This window comes from Hippocampus comes, unplaced genomic scaffold, assembly GCF_001891065.2.
Source record: "Hippocampus comes isolate QL1 unplaced genomic scaffold, H_comes_QL1_v1.1 scaffold322, whole genome shotgun sequence".
In the NCBI taxonomy this organism is placed as follows: domain Eukaryota; kingdom Metazoa; phylum Chordata; class Actinopteri; order Syngnathiformes; family Syngnathidae; genus Hippocampus; species Hippocampus comes.
In genome coordinates this window covers 1273889-1295176 of record NW_017805137.1, presented here as the reverse complement: position 1 = coordinate 1295176, position 21288 = coordinate 1273889, and the positions used below count along the sequence as shown (strand labels likewise).

General features: G+C 42.5%; 2 protein-coding genes across 2 annotated transcripts in view; both read right to left on the bottom strand.

The window, feature by feature from the left end:
• Positions 1-2007: 2007 nt before the first annotated feature.
• Positions 2008-10566, bottom strand: erap2 (endoplasmic reticulum aminopeptidase 2). Its single transcript, XM_019866913.1, has 21 exons — positions 10463-10566; positions 8654-8981; positions 8363-8549; positions 8113-8282; positions 7906-8044; positions 7688-7822; positions 7467-7587; positions 7238-7392; positions 6759-6872; positions 6532-6663; positions 6099-6230; positions 5836-5904; positions 5580-5755; positions 5422-5501; positions 4566-4749; positions 3639-3795; positions 3381-3565; positions 3124-3285; positions 2723-2863; positions 2545-2626; positions 2008-2382 (listed from the first exon to the last, which is right to left on the bottom strand). The coding sequence occupies exons 2-21, from the start codon at positions 8821-8823 to the stop codon at positions 2233-2235; spliced, it is 2841 nt and encodes a 946-aa protein (XP_019722472.1). The 5' UTR covers positions 8824-8981; positions 10463-10566; the 3' UTR covers positions 2008-2232.
• A 2664-nt stretch (positions 10567-13230) lies between these two features.
• The window catches only part of rgmb (repulsive guidance molecule BMP co-receptor b), a 12649-nt gene continuing 4591 nt past the window's right edge, over positions 13231-21288 (bottom strand). The window contains exons 2-3 of the mRNA XM_019866945.1: positions 17820-18355; positions 13231-15205 (exon numbers count right to left, since the gene is read on the bottom strand). Coding sequence (XP_019722504.1) covers positions 14465-15205; positions 17820-18355 — 1277 coding nt within the window. The 3' untranslated portion in view covers positions 13231-14464. The remainder of the gene's footprint in view (positions 15206-17819; positions 18356-21288) is intronic.

Genomic DNA, 21288 nt, shown 5'->3' with positions numbered 1-21288 from the left:
CTATTAATAGGTAAGGAACTCTGCACTGGGTAATGTGTAATATCCATAGAAGGAGACAATAAAAATACTACTTGAAATAAGCCAGATGATAATCGTGTCATATAAACCGAAACAATAAAAACATGTGACTCCAAATTATAAATTAAATCATACAATCCAGAACTCAGAGAATTATGCCGCTCAAGCCGCAGAAAACACTGTGTATTCAAAACTGAGAGCAAGCCAAGGATCAACGTGTTTTGCTTTTTCTTTGGCTTTCGGAGAACACGGCGAAACAAAGGATGTTAAAAGAAGAGAATAAGAGCAGAAAGCAGAAGAGAAAATGTAGGCAGGAAGTAACGTAAAGTACACTAAAGTAGCAAGAAGTACGAACGTTAAAAAATGAGATGCATGTGGCGATCTGCGAATGAAAAGATCATCTTATCATACGTGTTTAATTAAGTAAATTAGTAATTAAATTGAATGTTTTTTTCTTAATTTTATGATATTTTATCAAAAGTAGGTGAGAGACAAACGTTTCCTTTTTTATCACCCGATGTTCAGCACATTGTACACATATCAAAAGAGCAGAGAATAAGGTACTGTATTTGCTTTTTGCCCTGTTGTCGACCATAAAAGGAAACTCTTAAAGGTGATTTGGGTCGTTTATCCAAACGACAACAATAAGGAAGTGCTTTTGGCATCCATTGGTAACATTAGTTTGACAACACCTCTCATGGCTTCTGACATCTGACTTACTGACTGACTAAATGTGATTGTTTGTTTTTGTCAATAACGTCCTGGATATGTTTGGGACGACAGCAGAGGTTATTGATCATCGGTCGGGAAAGCGAAGCTGAGCACGACTTATGTGCTCAAAACGCCGTGACTAAACGCGGCTAACAATATCAAATCTAAATAGAAAGCGGAAGCACGACCGTGTTTGGTTTGCGTCTAAGGTGATCCATTGTACGTTGAGTTATTAGCACCCTCCTAAAAAGCTTCAAATTGACCTCTCGCAACATGTGTCCGCGGCTCAAAGTCACTCACAATGAATGGTTATTCTTAGCGAGCTTGCTTGCTGTTAGCATGCTGTCACGTACTGTACACCGCCCGTACAGTAACCTTCGTACTTCCTTACCTGTACTGTTATAGTCAAAGGGATCCATCGCAGGTTATTGGAAGGAGGTCCTTACGTCCAGGGAGCAGGATATTTGGACACGTTTAGATCCGACGTATGGCTATAATGGCCGGGCACCTCACCAAACTGCCTGCCTGCTTGACTCCAACCCGTCCTCACAACACCAACACCAGCTACGTAGCAGCTAAAGCCAACTTCTCATAATTGTAGTTCACTCACTTCAAAAGATTATTGTATGCAGTCACGTTACATAAACGAAAAGAACATACACATACACACGCCAATATTTGTTCGGGAACGGTTGCTCATATTATGTACTACGACAGATGGCACTCTGCTGCCTCGCTGACCAGTTGTTGAGAACGGACCCAACACTTGCATCCTATTGGCTAACTGTTAAGAGGCGGGGCTACATTAAAAAGCATACAGTACTATCCCGCAGAACCGGAAAAACAAACTTCGACGTCATGGCTCTTAAAGATTTTGCACCCACACAATCACCCTAACGAGAAAATTGTCTCGTTCTATTGAGAAACGTTGGCGTTCTAATGAGAAACATTCAGTGTTTTGTTTTGTTTTTTGGCGTCCTTGTTTTGAGAAAAGGGTGTAAGTCCTCTTCTGCTTTCTCAAAATTATTCACACAAATAGATCTGCGATTTTTTTCATGTGTCCACAAATATATTTGTGATTTCCACGCGTTTTTAATGTGCGGACAACCACCTGCACGCCTCAACATTGACGCGTTGAAATGCCATCCTTCTTCTGTCCGCTAGAAGCCAATGTTACCGTCACCATGGAGCCGGAACAAATTATATCCCGTTTCATTTACATATGCAAATTGCAAAACTCAAAACGAGACTTTACATTCACAATCAAATCACAAAAAAGCAGTTAAGCGTTTTATTGTCTTTTGATAAAATAATGTTGAGCTACATGATTTTGTAATACTAATATCCTCTGTATTAAGCCAATTATACAGTGACATGACATGTACACACCCACATAAACACCCTCATATATAAGTCAGTACAAATGTTTCGTTGTGAAAAACACATTTTTCATTCTCAAATGAAGAGTGTAATTTAAAACAAAAGTGTTAAGTCCTTCTTCTGTCACGAGTATTTTTTCTCACTCAGACAGTTTTTTAAAGTCTCCAAGTTCCTCTGCATCCAGCGAACATTTTTCTGCAAGTTGTCCAGTGCAAATTGAGGACTTCTGACCTCGGATGCATGTTCTCTGATGGACTCAAAGAACATCTTTACCTGAATGGTTAAAAATTAAAATAAGAAATCAACACAACTATCACTAGTCATCAACATTCATTTGGAAATACAGTACACTCCTACAGCCATTGCCGGTAGAATCACAATCACAATGACATACCGTATGATACTATTTACAACATGTGGTCAAGATGCATATACCTCAGTGTATTCCTCCAAGTATGAAAACTGCCCCGTGGTACCTATGATGATGTGTTGAATAGTAGATGAGCCCAATTGAAATCTGAAGAAGAGAAGTTACAGAGCAGCTAATTAGACCATTTCTCAACCATGTCTCCAAATTAAAAAAACAATCATTTATATCCTGATCGACACAGACTTCTGAACCAGCGTGCTCCAGTTTTTCTTGACAAAGTTCCATGCAATGTGGTGTCCCCGAGGGTTGTCTGCCACCCTATAGATGAGCGTGGACAAGTCCTGGGGTCGTATAACCTCACCTTCCAGACCCAGGTCCAACAGGCTATAATACCAAACATCCAATTAGTTGTTCTGTATCATAGAGCAGGCAAATAAAGATAATTCTTTGCCACATGGTGGCAGCAAAAACCATGTGAAAATATGTTATCATCAGGTATTTGGTACACAGCCTGATACAAGGGTGTGTAAGCTTCAACGTACATGCAGTTCTATCCCATTGCAAACTGCAATTCACAATCACAATAATGGTGGTTTCTGATGGCGTTATTCAGTAATTTCAATCAAGTCATTTGGGGAATGTACCTGTATAATTTAGTTGTGTTTCTGCTGTTAGTAAGAGCAAATAAAATTTTGTCTTTCTGTGCCGGTGAGCTTGAGGTCCTGTACATGTGCAAGAGTGAGGCCCATCCATGATGATCTTGGGCACCAACTGCATACACAGTTTGGGCCACATCAGTGGGAAGTCTACGGGTAACACAATTGCAACACAGGTTTGTTAGGGCATCATCAAGTATCAACAGAAATTCTGAAATATAAGTGAGGCTGATAGAAGGACCGACTTAAGAGCTCCATTTGACTGAAGCCAGTCTTTGAAACGCGAGTGTGCCTCATCCAGGCAGGAAGGGTCGTTCAGATGGCATGCCAAGGAGAGAACATTTGACCTCAGTCGTCGAGTCGACACAGAGCCCTCATCACTCCATGTCTGCTGGTCAATGACATCACGAAAAAACTGCAGAATGTACATCTGCGCCAAAGGAAGCAAACTTAAGTGAAGCTTCATAGTTCAGCAAAGTCTTCATATATTTTTATCTTCTTACCCTAAAATTTTGCACCAGGTCAACATCTCTCCGTTTCTCAATCATATGGTAAATGGCTTCCAGGTAGCCCAATGCTTGGAGCAGAGGCACAGTATGCGTTTCCAGATGCAGATAACCAATCAAATCCAATGCTTTGTTGAGCGGAAGATAACCTGCCCTTTAAGTGCACACAAAGACATTTGAAGGGTCACATGTTATTATTCAAAGTGGATGATTCCACCATGTGGTTCGATTCAATTTAGGCAAGTAGGGATGAGAATTTCATTGAATTTCCTTGATGGAATCCGGGTGGAAAAAAAATCAATAAATGACCAATGAGTTGCTGTTTGCTTCATATTTTTTCAATTTATGTTATAATACATAACATACTAAGGAATGTATTTTATTGTAATTTTTTTCAGTCAAGTATAATCCGAATAATAATTTAAGAAACAAACATGAAATGCTCAATTGCTTCAATATGCGATTAATCAACACACTCAACAGAATCCTCACTCATCAAGTAAACAACTGCCGGAGGTAGTCCTTCCGTTCCTACCAGTGGGGAGGCAACCCAGATTTGTACGACAGTCGGAACACATCGTAGACTAATTCATCTCCACTAACGGTGATAAAGTAAAAAATAAAGGAAATACTTCAAAGGAAAACACTTTTGGGCCATAAATATAAAACAATCACATAAAAAACTGTAAGTATGGCGATAACTGAGCGTGCCTTCTTGTGTCACATGACGTATTCTACCTCGTATTCTCGTTCATTGTGTAGCATTAGCCACATCCAAATGTCCTATGACAGTATATAAAACCAAGCAATCCTTTATTATATTAGTCCCTGACAGAAACTGCAATTCGGGCACTTTGGGTGCTACTAGTGACACAAAAACACACTTTCAGTACAGTATGTAGGCTACAATTTATACAGTCTTACGTGACCAGTTGAAATGCATTGTGTATCAAGTGCGTCCTGTCTTTGTAGCTCAGGGCGGTGTGGTTTTCCCTCAGAAGCTTTGTTATCTCCTCCCATCCACCATCCTCATAATGAACAACATAGTAGCCAGTCATGTCCACATTGACCTTTACCCAGTTGACCTCCTCTCCTATGTGGACACTGTCTGGAAAACACGCAGGCAACAATTACAAACAGTAGAAATGCATTCAGTCGAACACATGTGGAAATACTACAATCAACAGAAAGGATTTATGGCAAAGAGTAATTTGAAACAAAAATGTTTATTCACATGATAGTGAAAGCGCATTCATTCATAAACTACGTCAAAGTGCTCTGCTAAGTATCAAGGGAGACGTGAAATAGGCTAACACTGTATTGAAGGGCTTGGGCCAAAGCTATGAAGTATTGCTTTGGCGCCATCTTGTAGCATCTTGTTGGCAAGAAATTATGTTGGAGTAAGTTTAGAAGTTACATTTAGACAAAATTTGTGCTCTGCCTCTATTTTATGGCATTCATGATCGGGCCCTGTCACATAAGACAACGCATGTTCGACATGCCGACTATATGCAGCTCAACACAGTTTCATGGAGTGTGTGTTTCGTCTAGCCAAGAGGGCTTTTAGTTCCACTGAGAGGAAATGGCAATGAGACAAATACGTTTCATTGATTAGAATGTCCCCCTTGTTATGCGCACGTGACACCCTGAGGTGTTATTTAAACCAATGAAGGCTTTTTTCAAACCAATGGTGGCTTTTTTCACTTTGTGGTGGAAACAAAAGCAAAATAACAGAAGCATTAGAGGTAGTAAGAGAATCAATTGAACTTTTCCTGCTTACCTGTGTGAGTTGTCATGAGGTGTCTGTGGATGATGCTGGAAGTATCCGTCTTGTATGTGAGAGGAATATGCCATAAGTAACTGGAGAAAAAGAGTGATGTTTAAATCATGTAACCAGGAAGTGAATGCTGAAGAGAACAACTTTGACTGCATGCTCACCCTTGTTGCAATGTGGACCAGAGGGGGTCAGAGGGCAGCTCTGTCCTCAGGAACCTGATCTGTCTGAGCATCAGACGTGGCCCCGCTCTGTTGACGATGACCAGAGGAACACCTTTCTGCATGGTCCAAGTGTTCATTATGGCTGTCAAGTCCAAGTGTTGGCTGTCCAAAATGTACTGAATGAAAAAAATAGCCACGTTATACAATTTAACATTTTCCAGATGGAGGTTGGCAGTTTCAACAGGAGTTTACTTACTGAATTTTTATGGGCCTGTTCTCTGCTGTAACAATGCTGCCCTGAGATGAAATCCTCCTCTGAGCAAATCTGAAAAATCAGAGATTGAATGAATCAAATGCAACCTATCTATCTATCTCTCCATCCATCCATCCATCCATCCATCCATCCATCCATCCATCCATCCATCCATCATAATGAGGTCTATAACGAAGTACAATTATGATATTTCTAGGGTATATTCTCAAAGAGGCGAGTGATACTCATTTTAATTGTGTTCATACATTGGCAAGACTGTCCCACAGATCTTGGTTTTGTGCGTTTTGGTAGCTAAATTTGCGCAGGTATCGAATGAGCCCACTCTGGAACGCATCTTCTGCCAGAAAATGTCGCAGCATGTGCAGGATGCATGCCCCCTAGAGGTACAGAAAGGAAAACAAAGGTGTTTTTAGGAGTCTGATGGGACTAACCGAAAGCCGCAATAACAATTATGCGATGTCGAAAATGGACAGATATTTTTACACAAGCTGTTTGTGATGCTTTGCTTCAGATGCAATCACAGTTGCTAAGGGATCTCGTCGCTAAATTGTAAGAGCAACAAAGTAAACCAATAGAGCATAGATAACAAAGTAACCTTTAAAGTTGAATCTTTCAAAAGTTTTACCATTTATAAATATTCATAAAAAGCACTACACTCATGAAAGGCAGAAATCATACTTTGTCATATGAGACGGTGTCAAACATCTCATGGATTTGAGTGGGATTCTCCGCTGGACTGGATATTGGCCGAGAAGAATTCAATGAATCATGAGCAACCGCTACAAAGTATGTGCGCAACTGATCTTCCTCCTGTAAGGATGTTGACATTGTGACATTATTTTATGTTCTTCAGCCTCACAGTGGACTTCACAAGACCATTTCATTACATTACATTAAGCACGTACCACTTTTAGTTCAGGGTAGGTAGCCTCAACTGAAATGTATTCCATATATCTGGCAAACCCTTCATTCAGCCAAGTATCATTCCACCAATTCATCGTTACCAAGTTACCAAACCACTGAAAGAAAAATACATAAATAAATACACACATAAATAATAATAATAATAATAATAATAATAAAATTAATAACCCCACATTAGTAGCAAACTGTCCACACCAATAAATGAGCGTGGCACAGTTTCATGTTTTGCATAGTACTGACGGTTTCTAGAAATGTTTTCCGTTTTCAGCGCATTCATTGTAATATGGAAATAAATTCCTGTTGACCAAGCAGTGGCCAGCAGTTTGCTCCACCATCCACATGCCTACTGATTTGTACAAACGCATATAAAAAAACTGAAACACTGGAAGTTTTAGCTCGCTGAAATCCATTCCATCCTGAGCCAACTGCTTGGTGGAAAAGAGACGAAATACACTCGTACCTGATGGCCAAGCTCGTGCCCAATCACCATGGTAACCCACAGTTTATCAGATACAGATGATAAGTGGGGGTCGAAGAGCAGGCTGCTCTCTCTGTAAGTGGTCAGGCCCCAGTTTTCCATTGCACCCGACTCAAAGTCTGGGATGGCGATCAGATCTGAAAGAGGATGGCTGAAAAGTGACGCGATGTTGATTTGGCTTTGTGGTTAAAAACGGAATCAAAGGTTTTACCATATTTGGGTAGGGGATAATGGATGTTGAAATAGTCCTCATAGAAGTCAAGCATTTTGACAGCAGCTTCGAGGGCATAGTGGGTCTGAGACCCTTTCCACGGATCAGCATAGACGGACACCTTTCACCACGTTGCAGTACATGAGGGGACAATTAAAGCCTCAGTGATTTCGATGTTCATCAATAAACTTGGAGAACAGGTTTTTCTCATAGCCCCCTACCTGCACTCCAGATGATGTTGTCGCAGTAACAGATTTAAAATCACAAATGACAAAAGCTACAAGGTACGTGCTCATCTTTACACTTGCGGCATACTGGTCCTCCAGCAAGCCATCATCCACTTCAACTGATTTTACCTGAAACAAGCGGACCCCCTGTCATTTGCCATTGCGTCTGATGCAGAAGACCAAATCAGGAATCAAACGGCTGCGCTACTTACGATCGGCATGTTGGACAAAGAAATGTACTCGGAGCTCCGTCTGATCCGCACTGAGAAGTTGGCTTTAAAGCTTGGCTCGTCAAAACAAGGGAATGCCATGCGTGCGCTTGTAGGTTCAAAGTGAGTGGAGGCTAAGGTTCTATAAACAGCCACGGACTCGATTATTATACAGATTACAACTTTCTTTACAGCAAATTTCCTTCTCACCTGATCTCTCCTGTACTGGTTCTGTAGGTGCTTTTATAGAAACCCCGGAAGCCCTCTGCCAATTCCGCCTCAAACTCAATATATAGGAAGTACTTCTCTCCACTGCTGAGCACCCTGGGAGAAAAGATGCCGATCTGCTCATGGGCAAGGTTATGAAGACAAGGTAGAACCTAGAACATGAGATGAAGTCGGTCAGTCCGATCAGTATTCATGTGCTAATCTGGCTGCTTTGTTTTAAAGACTACGGTACCTGGTCAGAAAGATGAGCAAGGTTCTTGTCCAGAATGGTTGCCTTGGAGATCTGCAGACCCTTACTGTGTAACACAACCCAATTTGTGTTGTTCTGGACGTCAATTTGGATCGTGACTGAGCCGGTGAAACGGAGACTAGTGAGGTTGGGGTGCACCAAGATGTGGTAATGAAGAGGAATAATATACCTAAGAAGAAAAATGAATTCTTGGACTAAATCCCAGCAGTTTTTTAGTGTTTTTTTTATTTTGTAATTACTTGACTTTTCCAGTAAAGACAGCAGGGAGATTACCTTGGCAGACGAAAACGGCTCCAAGGGAAGGACAGATTGTCTCTCTCTAAAGGAGTTTGTTCTCCAGAAGGACGAGGAGGGCTTGATGCCTGCTGTGAAATTTGGGTGGGCTGCATTCCAACAACATATGAATGGAGAAGAAACAGCACTAACAGCCTCACCAAGACCATTTTGGATGAAATGTCCTTGATTGAAGAAAAAGCCAAATCCGTGCACCAGGCGAATAATGGCTGATGAAAGCAAGCTGTCAAATCCTTCTTTTTGTTAGCCTACGTCCTCCGCCAAAATGCACAGGCAGTTTTTTTTTCCTTCGCTCTGCTTCTTAAACCTAAAAAACAATGAAGATGATCCGTAAGTGGTCTTTTGTTTTCATGTTTAACTACCATGATAACGTTGAAGCAGTAGACATTGTCTTCATTATGCTTTAAGTTTTAATCCTGGCTTTTAAAACCCTGTAAAAACCAATGTAACCTATATGCCATCCATCCATCCATTTTCTGATCTGCTTTATCCTCACAAGGGTCGCAGGGCGTGCTGGAGCCTCTCCAGGCCGTCTTCGGGCAGTAAGCACAAGGGTCGCGGGGCGTGCTGGAGCCTATCCAGGCCGTCTTCGGGCAGTAAGCGCGGGGCACCCTGAACCGGTTGCCAGCCAATCGCAGGGCACAGAGAGACGAACAACCATCCGCGCTCACACTCACACCAAGTAACAATTTGGAGTGTTCAATCAGCCTGCCATGCATGTTTTTGGAATGTGGGAGGAAACCGGAGTACCCGGAAAAAACCCACGTGCTTGCATGTTTTTTTTTCTCCCAGGTACTTTCTCCTACATGCCACAAACAAGCATTTTAGGTCCATTGAAGATTTGAATGTGCCCATGAATATCAATGGTGGTTTATCTATGTGGACCCTGCTATTGGCTGGCGACCAGTCCAGGGTGTACCCCACCTCTCAACCAAAGCCAGCTGGAAGGATAGGCTCCAGCTCACTGGTAAAATTAATGAGGACAAGGCCATAGAAAATCGATGGCTGAATGGGCCCAAAAACAAGAATAGCATTAGAACAATGTAACAGTGAATAAAATAAACATCCTGTGGCAGTTCCAGCTAGCATTTAAGCTAAATGTGTCAGAAGTTAAAAGATGTCAAAAAGATGTATTTTGGGGTTAAATTGCTCAATCCCTCATGATCGATCAATTTAGTATTATTTTTGCCCCAGTGTTGTCACTCTGCAAACGCTACTACCAAGCTTGGTGAAGAACCTGAAAAAATGCAAAAAAAAATAACAACAAGAGCAAGCACAACAACTGCGATAGTAATAATGATTCCGACAGAGCACGACACCATGACAGCAGTAAGTATCTGATGTCGCCTGAATCGAGAGTGACTCTAAATATACTCAGATTTATGACACATCAGCCGTTACAGGTAGAGCAAAAGGGCGGGCAGATTAAAATCGGCACACGAGGACATAGCTTGTAAAGGTCAGGAGTACAAGGAAATGGTGATCGAGTAGCATATAATACCAAACACAAAGTAGAGAAAGAAACATGGTCACAAAAAAATATATAACATAAAAGTAATCCATCCGAGACTGATGTAGCCGACACAACAACTAGCCACATGCTTGTCAGTGTGGACAAAAGCAGATCAGGCCACAGCTAAAAGTATGAGGTGACAACAGCTGCAGGGGGCACAGAGGCAGGTCAAAACTGAGGTAGCATGACAGTGTCTTTGGAAATGCTCCCAGCCAGCAGTCTCTGGGGGATTTTAAGAATAGCTGCGAAGAAAAAAAAGTCAAAGAAAGCTTTACCTTGATCATTTTAAGCTTCACCACTCCAGTCTTGTGCCCGGAAACTGGAAACTTTCACTTTCTCTTTTAAACACCCCTCCCACTGTCGGGAGTCCACCTGCCACTAGGAGGCATGTCGGTGCAGGAAAAGAGAATCTTTCCGTTGTGGCGCTGTTTGCAAGCGTTCAGAAAGTCAGTTTCTTACCTCAGATATTATGACGGTCTTGGGGAAATGTGCCACCATCAATCCTTGCGTGTGGCTCGAGGAGAGTCCATTGTTCGTGTAATGTCACAACACGAGTCAATAGACCCAGAATGCACTGCTCCTGAGAAATGGCATTCAACCAATGCACGTGTGCACAACCGCAAGGCGTGCACTCAAGTACGACCACCCTTACAGTTACAATGATGCGCAAATTGGCCCCACACAAGTGAACAGAGAGATATTTGGAAGCGGATGCAGACATGACGGACCGACAAAAAGCACTATTTTACCTTAGTTTTATCATCTTTTGGACAGGTGAGAATTTCTACTTTCCTACGTTGGTTTTAAACGCATAAGAATGTGCAAAAAAAAAAAAGGCTCAGCAAACTAAAGACCTTATTTTGTGAGGAAAAATGTTGATGGTGAGGAAAAACGTTCATGTTATTGTGGTGTTAGAGGTGCAACGAGTGATTAATCGATGAGTAACTGATTAGCATAGCATATTAATTTATAATCGTTTTGCTAATCGATTAATCGTTGAACCTTAACCATTTTACGCTGCTAAACCTAATTTGTGCGTGTGTGTGTGTGTGTGTGTGGGGGGGGGGGTGTTTGAAAATAAGAGATTTGCACCCAGTAATAAATTTTTTTGCGGATTTGGTGTTACAGAACAGGTTTTTATTTGAGCTATAGCATATTTCATTTAAAGAATAATAACGATAGTTTTTATTACATTTTTTAAAATCAAATGTAATTGTCTTTGCAACTTTTCACACCTTATTTGATCGTTTTGTGACTTGCTTTCCAACCGCCCCATTTTGGTCCAGTAAGTGTCGATAACGAAACGCAAGTAAATTACAAACATCCAAAAACCAAATGAATAAATTCAAGTTATATTTAGGAATTATTTATATTGTTTGATTCTTATTAACCTGCGCTTTATCAAGTGAATTTGTAATGCAGGTTTATATGCAGTCGACAGGGAGAAACACAAAACATAAAAACACCTTCTCCTTCTGTGTTATGAGGAGTTAAATGTGACACGTTGGCATCAGTGGCGCCTCCTGTTCACCTGTCGGGGGAGAGACTAGGCTGGACGCTTTTGTTTTGCATGGTGAAGAACTTCAGGAGAGGGCACCTGGAGGTCACCTGGAGGTCACCGTCAGAAGGTTACAGGTCAAGCGGGCCTGTCCACTTTGCTACAAATAGCAAGCATCTTAACCACAACGCCGTGGCAGGAATCACAGTGGCCACCAACGCGTGGACGTCATACAGCTGCTCTGTGAGTCGACATCGCAGGCTGAGCAAGAGACACCACAGCACCTTCACAGGTTGCACAGTTTAGAGTCACCTATCTCCACCATCCGAAATATTTTACATGACAGTAACTCCTTTGTACCCTCTCCAGATGCCCAAGACGACATCTGCAATGAAAATGATGAAAGTAAAGGTACATGCTAATTATTGTGGTTGCTCTTGTTCATCTACCTTATCTCTACCTTGTCTGACATCATTTAAAAATCTCATAGACAAATTGATTTTTAATCTTACTTATATTTTAGTATTTTTTTTAACCATACATTGTTTCCTTGAGCTTACATTATATTTATTATCACAATTCAAAAAGATCGGGTTCTTTTTAATATATGGTGCGGTTTCATCCTCAGATGTTGCAATATGGACAAATATAATAATCGTCTTCATCATGAGGCTGCTTCTTTTGAAGATTCTTGTCCTTAACTCTGTGGTGACAGTGCACGCTGTTATAAAGTGGTAAGAGACTTGTGCAACACACAAATAAGTAAATGAGTCAAATCATGACTGGCACATGACTTGATCATTTTCCATCCTGAAGAACGTTCACACATTTAAGTATGGTACAGTATTAAAAAAAAAGTTTGTATCTGGCCTTGTCGTTTTCTGAATCTCTTTCTTTTTTTTCCATTACTTATGTCAGGCTGCCACTTTGGAACACGCTGGTGAAGCTTGTGTCTCAAAGGGCATCCATTTAATACAGTAAGACTGCAGCCTTAGTATATACTGTGGTAGATGATTGCCAGATTTAGACTGATAATCAGTTGATGTGTGGATCGTCGTATCAATCATTAAAAAAAAAAATTCTCTTTCAGACTTAAACTTTTTTTTCACTTTCAGATGAGTTGAAAGTGCCCACTGGCAATCCAAGAGGGAGACTTTTTCCTCGCTGAAATCTGCACTAGAAATTGAAGACTCCCGCCATCCTTGAGAATGGCTCCCTGAAAGGATTTTGTAATCGAATAATTTGGAATGAAGTAATTTATCCACAAGAGGGTCAAAAGGGAGGCAAGTCCCGGCAGCAATTTATTGTTTTGACAAGTTTGCGTTCCAGGTGCAGACAACGTTGTCAGTTGAGGTTGTGTCAAAGCCAAACCTCACATCTTATCAGGAGCTTGCCTAACCTCAGACAGACGTTGGTGCATTCTAAGAGTGTCATCCCAATACTCCTTCTCATCTCATCGATTGGAAAGTTGTTTTAAATGTTGCTTTTAATGATTAGGTAACGTTTTGACTCCATTGTTTGTTGAAATAAAACACTGAAGACAAATTTCTTTCCTCCATGTTTTAAGTGCCTTGAATAACACACTTGACGTAGCAACAGAGAACCACTGGGTGACAGAACAATCACAACTTACAATTTTTAAATTATTCACAGAGGCAAGAGGATGGAGCTATACAATGCAGGAATCGACAGTTCTTAAATAAGTTAAGTATGCCAGCCTCGCTTCACAAAACATTCACACGTGAGAAACGCAAAACAAAATTGCAATTGCAAAAAACATTTGCTAAAGCTGATGGCCAAACAAAACAGAATAATTACAGAGAATGTCATAAGACCTATTGGCTCATTGTCCAGAGTTGACATATTTCTATCAGGTATTAAAAAAAAAGAAAACAAAAATTTGCAACAAGTGCTGCAATATCCAAAAACGGACACTGTGGTGAAACCTTTATTTGCCGGGATTAGTCCAACGTTCAGTACTTGACGTGGGATCACAGCAAGAGACAGCTTGTTAATTTAAAGTAGCGCATCGAACAGCAGGAGAGGGGGAAGGTGCTGGTTTGATGCTGAGTTGCGTCCTTTGTACATGAAGAAACGACTGTTTGTCTTTGGCTCAAATCAACTCAACAAAGACTACAGTGAGTAAGAAACAAATCCATAGACTGTACTTGCAGCCTATTGGCAAAGAGGTGGGAATGCTCTAAAATGACTCCGAGAATAACTAGAAACACATCCAGGCAAGTCGGCAATTGGATCGAAAAAACACTGACACACACAAAACGTTGACATCAGGACTGAAGAAGAAGAAGAAGAGCATGTCCATACAAATGTTTTTAGTACATTCAAAAGATAACAACTCACATAATACTTAAAACATTATACTGAGTAAAATCATCTAGTTTTGAGATTGATGTACAGTATTTTCATAAAAAAATTCCCGACTTAAGCGTGGGTGAGAAACACTGACATGGATTTCAATGAGCAAAAAAGAAATCAAAATATGAAGCTTCTATGTAAAAAAAAAAAAAAAAAAAAAAAAACCCTACACTATTACACGGTGTGAGAAACATTATTTACATATTGGGTAATGTATCACTTATCACCTACAGAGCAACATTGAAGTCATTGTCATGAGCTTCTGATCCAAAGATGAAGAAAGCATGAAAGTGAGACCACTATTTCACCTCTGCTAAAGTAAAACCTTCCTGTTGAGTGATGAACCAGTATTAGCGCTCGGGAAAAAACTAGTGCACTTCATATACATGCAGGACTATCACTTCTACACAAAGCTGAGTGTACAAAGCAGGAGCAGAGTGAGAAGTTGCAAAGGTTGGGGGTGCAAGGTGGAAGGGGCAGAACCTTGCGGGTAGATCCTCCATCTGTCTCTGTGCGGGTGAAGACTCTCCATGTCTTTCTGCGCACTGTATGCTGCCACCGTGAAGTTAGCGTCCCCAGTGGTTAAGAGATCAAACACGCAGGAGTGAAAGTAAATGTCCTGCACCTCCAGCTGCTCCCGACAGCGTTCCTTCGCACCCTCCGCGGTGAACATCTGCCTGTCACTGGGGGAGTATAACTGTATCTGCGAGGAGTACCTGGGCCTGTGCAGCTGCTGGAGCTGAAGGCCGACCGAAGGCGGCGTAAGGGGGAGGTGGCCGCTCTGGTCGATGCGCTCGACTCTGGGGCAGCCGTTCAGACACAGCTGCAGGTCCTGGGTGGCATCGTAAGCCTGAGCCAGCTCCTCGGGGATTCGCACCGCCAGGGTCAGATAGCGACCGAGCTGTCGGACGATAACCGTGACGCCGATGTAGCCCGCGTGCAACTCCACGTGGTGGCCCGGACTGCGCTCTGAGATCCAAAGGGCCCTCACTTTGCCGGCGGCGCCGTCGGTCCCCACTGAAACATGGATGGGGTCTCCGCTGCTCACGGTGCCGTCGTCGAAGGCGGCGGGTAGGTTGTCCGTCACGGCCTGGTAGACCCTTTGGTCGGTGCAGCCCTCATAGGGCTTGAAGATAACTGTGATCTATAAGGACGCAGAGAGACTAGCATTAACTGATTGAACAACAGTGAACACATTTATACATATTCCACAGATGTAATATTAATCAGAATGCTGTGTTTAGACTAGTGGGGGTGCATAGAACACATTTTGGACTTGACTTCCCCTTTAAATGTATGAAAGCGCACCTTGTAAGCATATTGTAAAGGTATTTCAACTTTTGAAAATAGAATGGGGTGACGTGATGTTGGCAGGTCTGTGTTTGAGTGTTAGGTAGTGAGCTTTGTGTGTGCATCCCAGCTGTCTTCAGGCAGTCGGCGGGGGATACCCTGAACCGGTTGCCAGTCAGCTCACAGATCCGCGCTCACACTCATACCTAGAGACAATTTGGAGTGTTCAATCAGCCTGCCATGCATGGGTTTTTTTGGAATGTGGGAGGAAACCGGAGTACCCGGAGGAAACCCGCGCAGGCCCGGGGAGAACATGCAAACTGCACACAGGGAGGCTGGAGCTGGGATTGAACCCGGTACCTCTGCACTGTGAGGTCGACGCGCGAGCCACTCGACCACCGGGCCGTCATACATACATATACACACAAATACACACACACACACACACACACACACGCACACACACATACACACAGCGCAACATTTAAAAAATGTCTCGATGAGTTTTTAACAAGTTGCAATTTGACACAGCTATGCAAACATGCTAGCGCATGCACGCACACACACACACACACACACACACACACACACACACACACACTCACACACAAAGCAAATAGTATGGTTGCTGCACTGTGGAGATGAAGGTCTGACCTTGTGTCAGAGGTGGGGCATGTTATTAGTCACAATTATTAGAAACATACACACACGTGTACACATGCACACACACTTACAAGCACACACACAAACACACTAACGGCCCTCCAGGCTTAATGGCCTGACTGGGCCCATTTCTCATGGCTGTCATGTGAACAAAGCCGCCATTCACCGGAACTATGATGCTGGACGAAAGCTCAGTGCAGTGCTCACACCACACCCTTGTACACACACCACTGCTTCCACTGTCCTGTGTGTGTGTGTGTGTGTGTGTGTGTGTGTGTGTGTGTGTGTGTGTGTGTGTGTGTGTGTGTGTGTGTGTGTGTGTGTGTGTGTGTGAGTGTGTGTGTGTGTGGAGGGGGGGTTTGCAAGGTTGCACAGTGTGTGTGTGTCTGCCAGGCTGTGCAAGTCTATTTGCTTGTGTAGGTGTGTATGTGTTTGACTGACGAAAGTTGCGCGTGGACTAAAATGAAGAGGGCAGAACGATACAAGAAACATCAATGTATCTTTTTAAAATGTCCGTCGTTTTTGTGGGTCTGTGTTATCAAACGGTGATAAAGGCTTACAATTTACAAGTACACTTTGAGTGCAAGGAGATGAGGCGCTGCAGTAAACAGCGGGTCCTTTCACACATATCATTCCATGTTATTAAAGGTCAGGCTTTTCGGAGCCATTAACCACGTTAGGTTTCACAAGAGTGCTTCAGTCACAAGAGACAGTCACAAGATTGAGCTGTTGGCTGCACACCTGTGAGGCCGACTGGCCGAGACCCAGAGAGAGATACTTACTTCAAGTAGAACAGATTGATAGGTTGAGAGAAAGTAATATTTTCCACCTATCGGTACCATTTTCAGTGTCATCAGTCAAAAAAAAAAAAAAAAGGGGGTGGGGAGCACCAAAATAACACAAACATATCATTTTTTGACACTTTGAAGCATTGGTGACGTAGGGAAGGAGTGGATTTTGACAGACTGCAGTCCGCTGAATGGTTAGCAGAGAATGCTATCATCATACTGAATGTTTATGGAATTCACACAAGGGTAACATTGTTTCAGTGTGTAATGATGCCATACCACAGAGGAACTGCTATGGTCAATCATAATCCAGTCAGGGTCAAATTGGACCACCACAAAGTTTTTTTGTTTTTGTTGTTAGGATTTTAATCTTTATTATTGTCATCAATTATATATATAGTATACTGTCCTTGCTTCTGTTAAAATAAAACCTGAAAATAAAATTCAAATTTTGATGATGTCTGGAGTGGATAGAGACTGTTTGTGCCTTTGATGTGAATAACTCAGCATGAAGATCAATCAAAGTTAGCAATAGTTAATGAAAGTTATCCATACATCCATTATTTGAATCGTTTATCCGCACAAGGGTTGCGGGGTGTGCTGGAGCCTATGCCAGCTGTCTGCCGGCAGTACTCGGGGTACACTCTGAAGTGGTTGCCAGCCAATCCCAAGTAAATGTCAGTCCGTTAGCGTAAATTTTATGACAATTGTTGGCTTGTGAAATATCGTCGATTATAAAGTTCTGTGGTCATTATTACATTTTTCCTATTTTCCTTGATGGACCACAACGTTTTGTGAGATTTGCAGAAATTTCACTAAATGTCCATTTTTCAATGGCAACCTTTCAAGAATTTTGGTCAAACTGTTTCAGAGTTTTTCAACCAAGCCAGATCACTTTTAACAAACAGATCAACTGAACGGTACAGCTGGGTTGCAACAACCAATGGCTTTTATGGCTTCCTGTTTGTTATCATCTTTTAAAATCAGTAAATGATCAACAAACAGCTTGTCTCTTACCTTATTAGTGGCTGTGGCAGAGGAACCCGTGACCACTGGAACATTGGTGACCTGGACCGACAGATAGTCATTATCGATGAGAGGCCACGCCCCCTCCACCTTGCAAGTCTGGAAGCTGTCCTTGAATGTCCTCAAATGGGGGTCCCCGAAAAGCCCGCAGAAAAGGAATCCCTGCCTCGTGTGGGTGTGGCTGTGAGTGTGTGCGTGCGCATGGGCGGGTGTGTGCGCATGCTGAGTGCGGCTGTAGTAGTTGCATGGCTCATGGTGGACCTCGGGGTGCGCGGAGGAAACGGGGCCGTCTCGGGAGCAGTTCCTCTGGCTCATTAAATCCGAGATGCCCAAAACGGCCGAGTGGAAGACCAGGTTGCCCCTGCAGGACTTTGCTGTCCTCTGTGTGCAGGCTGAGTAAGCTCGCAAAGCTTTGCAGAATTCTACGTGAAAGTCATCCACAGCCGGCGTGAGGTGAGAGGTCAGGGAGACAAAGTCAGTGGTGCACTTATGGATGCGACACTGCGGGGTGATCACCTGGCACTGCCCTACAGAGGGGAGAGAAAAATACAATCAGTAACAAGGGTCAGCTGAAAACCTCCTGAAAGATGAACACGTGTCCGAGAATGCTGGACAGGTTGATTGTAGGCAGAAATGCAAAGTTTATGTCCCCACTGAACGCACGTAAAATGACTGCTTGTAGCTGGCTTTGATCTTAAACTCACAAACTGACTGGCTGGTTTGAATCTGATAAAAGAAGAAAAAGAGTCGCCCACCGGCTGCTCAGAACGTTTCGATCAATCAAGCGAAGCCGCACTGTAAGGGTAATAAAGCCCAAGTGTCATAAACCAAAGAGCAGAGAGCAGCAGAAATAAAAAGAGAAAGAATTGTTAAGAATACTGAAGACTGTAAAAGATAAGGCCACGTTTATCGGGAACCATAAAACGCTACTACAAATCTCACCACACCGTGTGTGAAATCGATAGAGACATGTTGGCTTTCCAGGCGAACTTGAGAATTTTCTGATGACTGTTTACTCAACACATTTGAAAAGTGTGCAGAATCTGCACAATTCACCCCTTTGTCAAAATCAGATTCTTTTTTTTTCCAATCTCGACAGACGAAGACACAATGTTAACAATAAATAAATAGATAAATGGATGGCTGGATAAGCAAAGTCAACCACAGTTGACATTCCGATTGATTGAAATCTTGCCGAGTTATTTGGCGGAAAAAAACAGTGACAGCAGCGACATGTGAACCAGGGATCATGAACTACAATCTCGCAGCAGGTTCAGAAGAAGCAAGAAACCTCCCTTGACTTTATGGAAGGGAATTATTTGATACAGTCGACTTCAATAATGGTTTGGGGCAAATAAGTTGAGACCTAGCCTAAAAACTGACAGATTGTGGCCTCAGAAATGGCTGCCATTTGGAGTAGATATGAATCTAACATGTTGCTACACCTAATTTAATAGTCTTAGTAAAGTTACAAAACTTATTGCGTTACTTTTTGACAAAACAAAGTTGGGCAAAATACACAGCTGCAGAATATTTATCTTCGGGAAAGACAACAGCAGACAATTGTCGCTAGGCAGCAGAAGTGAGTAACATGACATGCGAGTCATTGATCGCCACACCAAATTCAGACACGGTCTGGTCCATGCGTGGTTTTCACACGAAACTCAACGACAAGTTAGCGAATAGAGTGTTCCCTCGTGTATCGCGGGGGGGTTCTATTTCTATTTACAACCACTTCATTAAGATGCTAAAAGTTCAAATGTTTTAGTGCCATTGAGTTTTATCGCAATTTTAGTGACTATATTTTTCTTGCCAATTGGAAAGTTTAGCCACATGGGCGGCTGTTAGTGACAGAGCGTGTCTGTGTGTGGCAGAGTGGCGGCGTGCGGTGTTAGAAGGGTGAAAGCGGAGGTGGGATCGTACGGGGTGAGAGCCATAATTTCATTCTTAATTTCGATAGATAGATAGATAGATAGATAGATGGATAGATAGATAGATTAGATACAATGCATGCAATTTTGTCTGTGTCCCACTTGAAAGAAAATCTGGATGGTTGTTTTTCCACATTGCTTCATTTTTGAACGCAACAAGAGTAAATCGGACGTTTTTGTAACGGTGGAGTGAGGGAGGGCAACTGGAGAGCAGATCTAATGCATCCGTCAAAGCATGCCTCTATTAGATTAGGCCAGAGAGGAGAAGGGCTCTGCAGTGAATGATCAGCTGCAAACGCACATTCAGAGACAAGAGAAAGAATGCCGGTTTTGCATTCATTTAAACCTCATAAGGTGGTATGATCTCCTCAAGGCCAGTCGGGAAAAAAAAAAAATCAAAATTATTCAGCTGAAATCAACAAATTCTTCAGACGTCACACCACCAGTTAACAATATTAGATCTGGCTGACACAAAAACAGGCACACAAGCTTGCCTTTGTACACGTTGGGTTTTTTTTTTGGGGGGGGGGGCATGAAGGAGTCTGTACCACCATTTGGGGGCAGTAGTGCTACGAGTTTACAAAACAGTATGAGGGGATGAATATCTACCTCACTTGGCTGTTAAATAGTGACACCAACCCATACACACATTCGGTGGCCGTCCGACACTGTGAGTACTGAGGACACGTTGTCCCTGACTGAATTAACCCGACTTCTGTTCCTATGTGCAGGCAGCACAAAAATACAGCTCATTATCTTATCAATGAGGATTTATTCCCTTTCAGAAGGCATCATTATCAGGAGCGGTACTAACACTAACAAAAGCCCCCCTTGCGCCACCAGACGCGAGCAGAGTGACGGAGCAATCCAATGGGAACAGAGATCAAAGCTGAACAAAGAAATGCTTTTGCAAAAACGGGATCTTGCTATGACGAATAACAACTGTTTGGGCACACTTGGAATGTAAACCGTGCTCCTCTGGTTTGTGCTTCAACTGTAGTTGCGTTCCGGAAAACTGTCTATTCTGAGATGCTCATCCTCAGATATGCCTAAACAGACTGGCGCGCGCACACACACACACACACACACACACACACACACACACACACACACACACACACACACACACACACTTTTTTTGGGGGGGGGCACTCAGATGTGTCAAGTGACCAGGGGATAGGCAAAATTTTTTTTTGTGTTGAGATGAATTTTAAAGTGAATATGCATTGAATGATTTATGTTTTGATTTATGAAAAAAAAGAAAGATTTTATAAATGTTAATTAGACCGTATAAGTTGAAAGAGGGTGGCACGGTAGTCGACTGGTTAGCACTTCCGCCTCACAGTGCAGAGGTCATGGGTTCGATTCCGGCTCTGGCTTTCCTGTGTGGAGTTTGCATGTTCTCTCCCATGCCTGCGTGGGTTTTCTCTGGGTATGCCGGTTTCCTCCCACATTCCAAAAACATGCATGGCAGGCTGATTGAACACTCTAAATTGTCCCTAGGTGTGAGTGTGAGCGCGGATGGTTGT

Bases quoted from the DNA above. Each gene is read 5' to 3' on its own strand.
- erap2 (XM_019866913.1), bottom strand. From the start codon at position 8,823: ATGGTCTTGGTGAGGCTGTTAGTGCTGTTTCTTCTCCATTCATATGTT. The intron at 8,045-8,112 runs GTGAGAAGGAAA...GGCTGTTTATAG, and splicing joins ACCAGTACAGGAGAGATCAG to AACCTTAGCCTCCACTCACT. The intron at 5,905-6,098 runs GTATGAACACAA...CTGATTTTTCAG, and splicing joins TGTGGGACAGTCTTGCCAAT to ATTTGCTCAGAGGAGGATTT.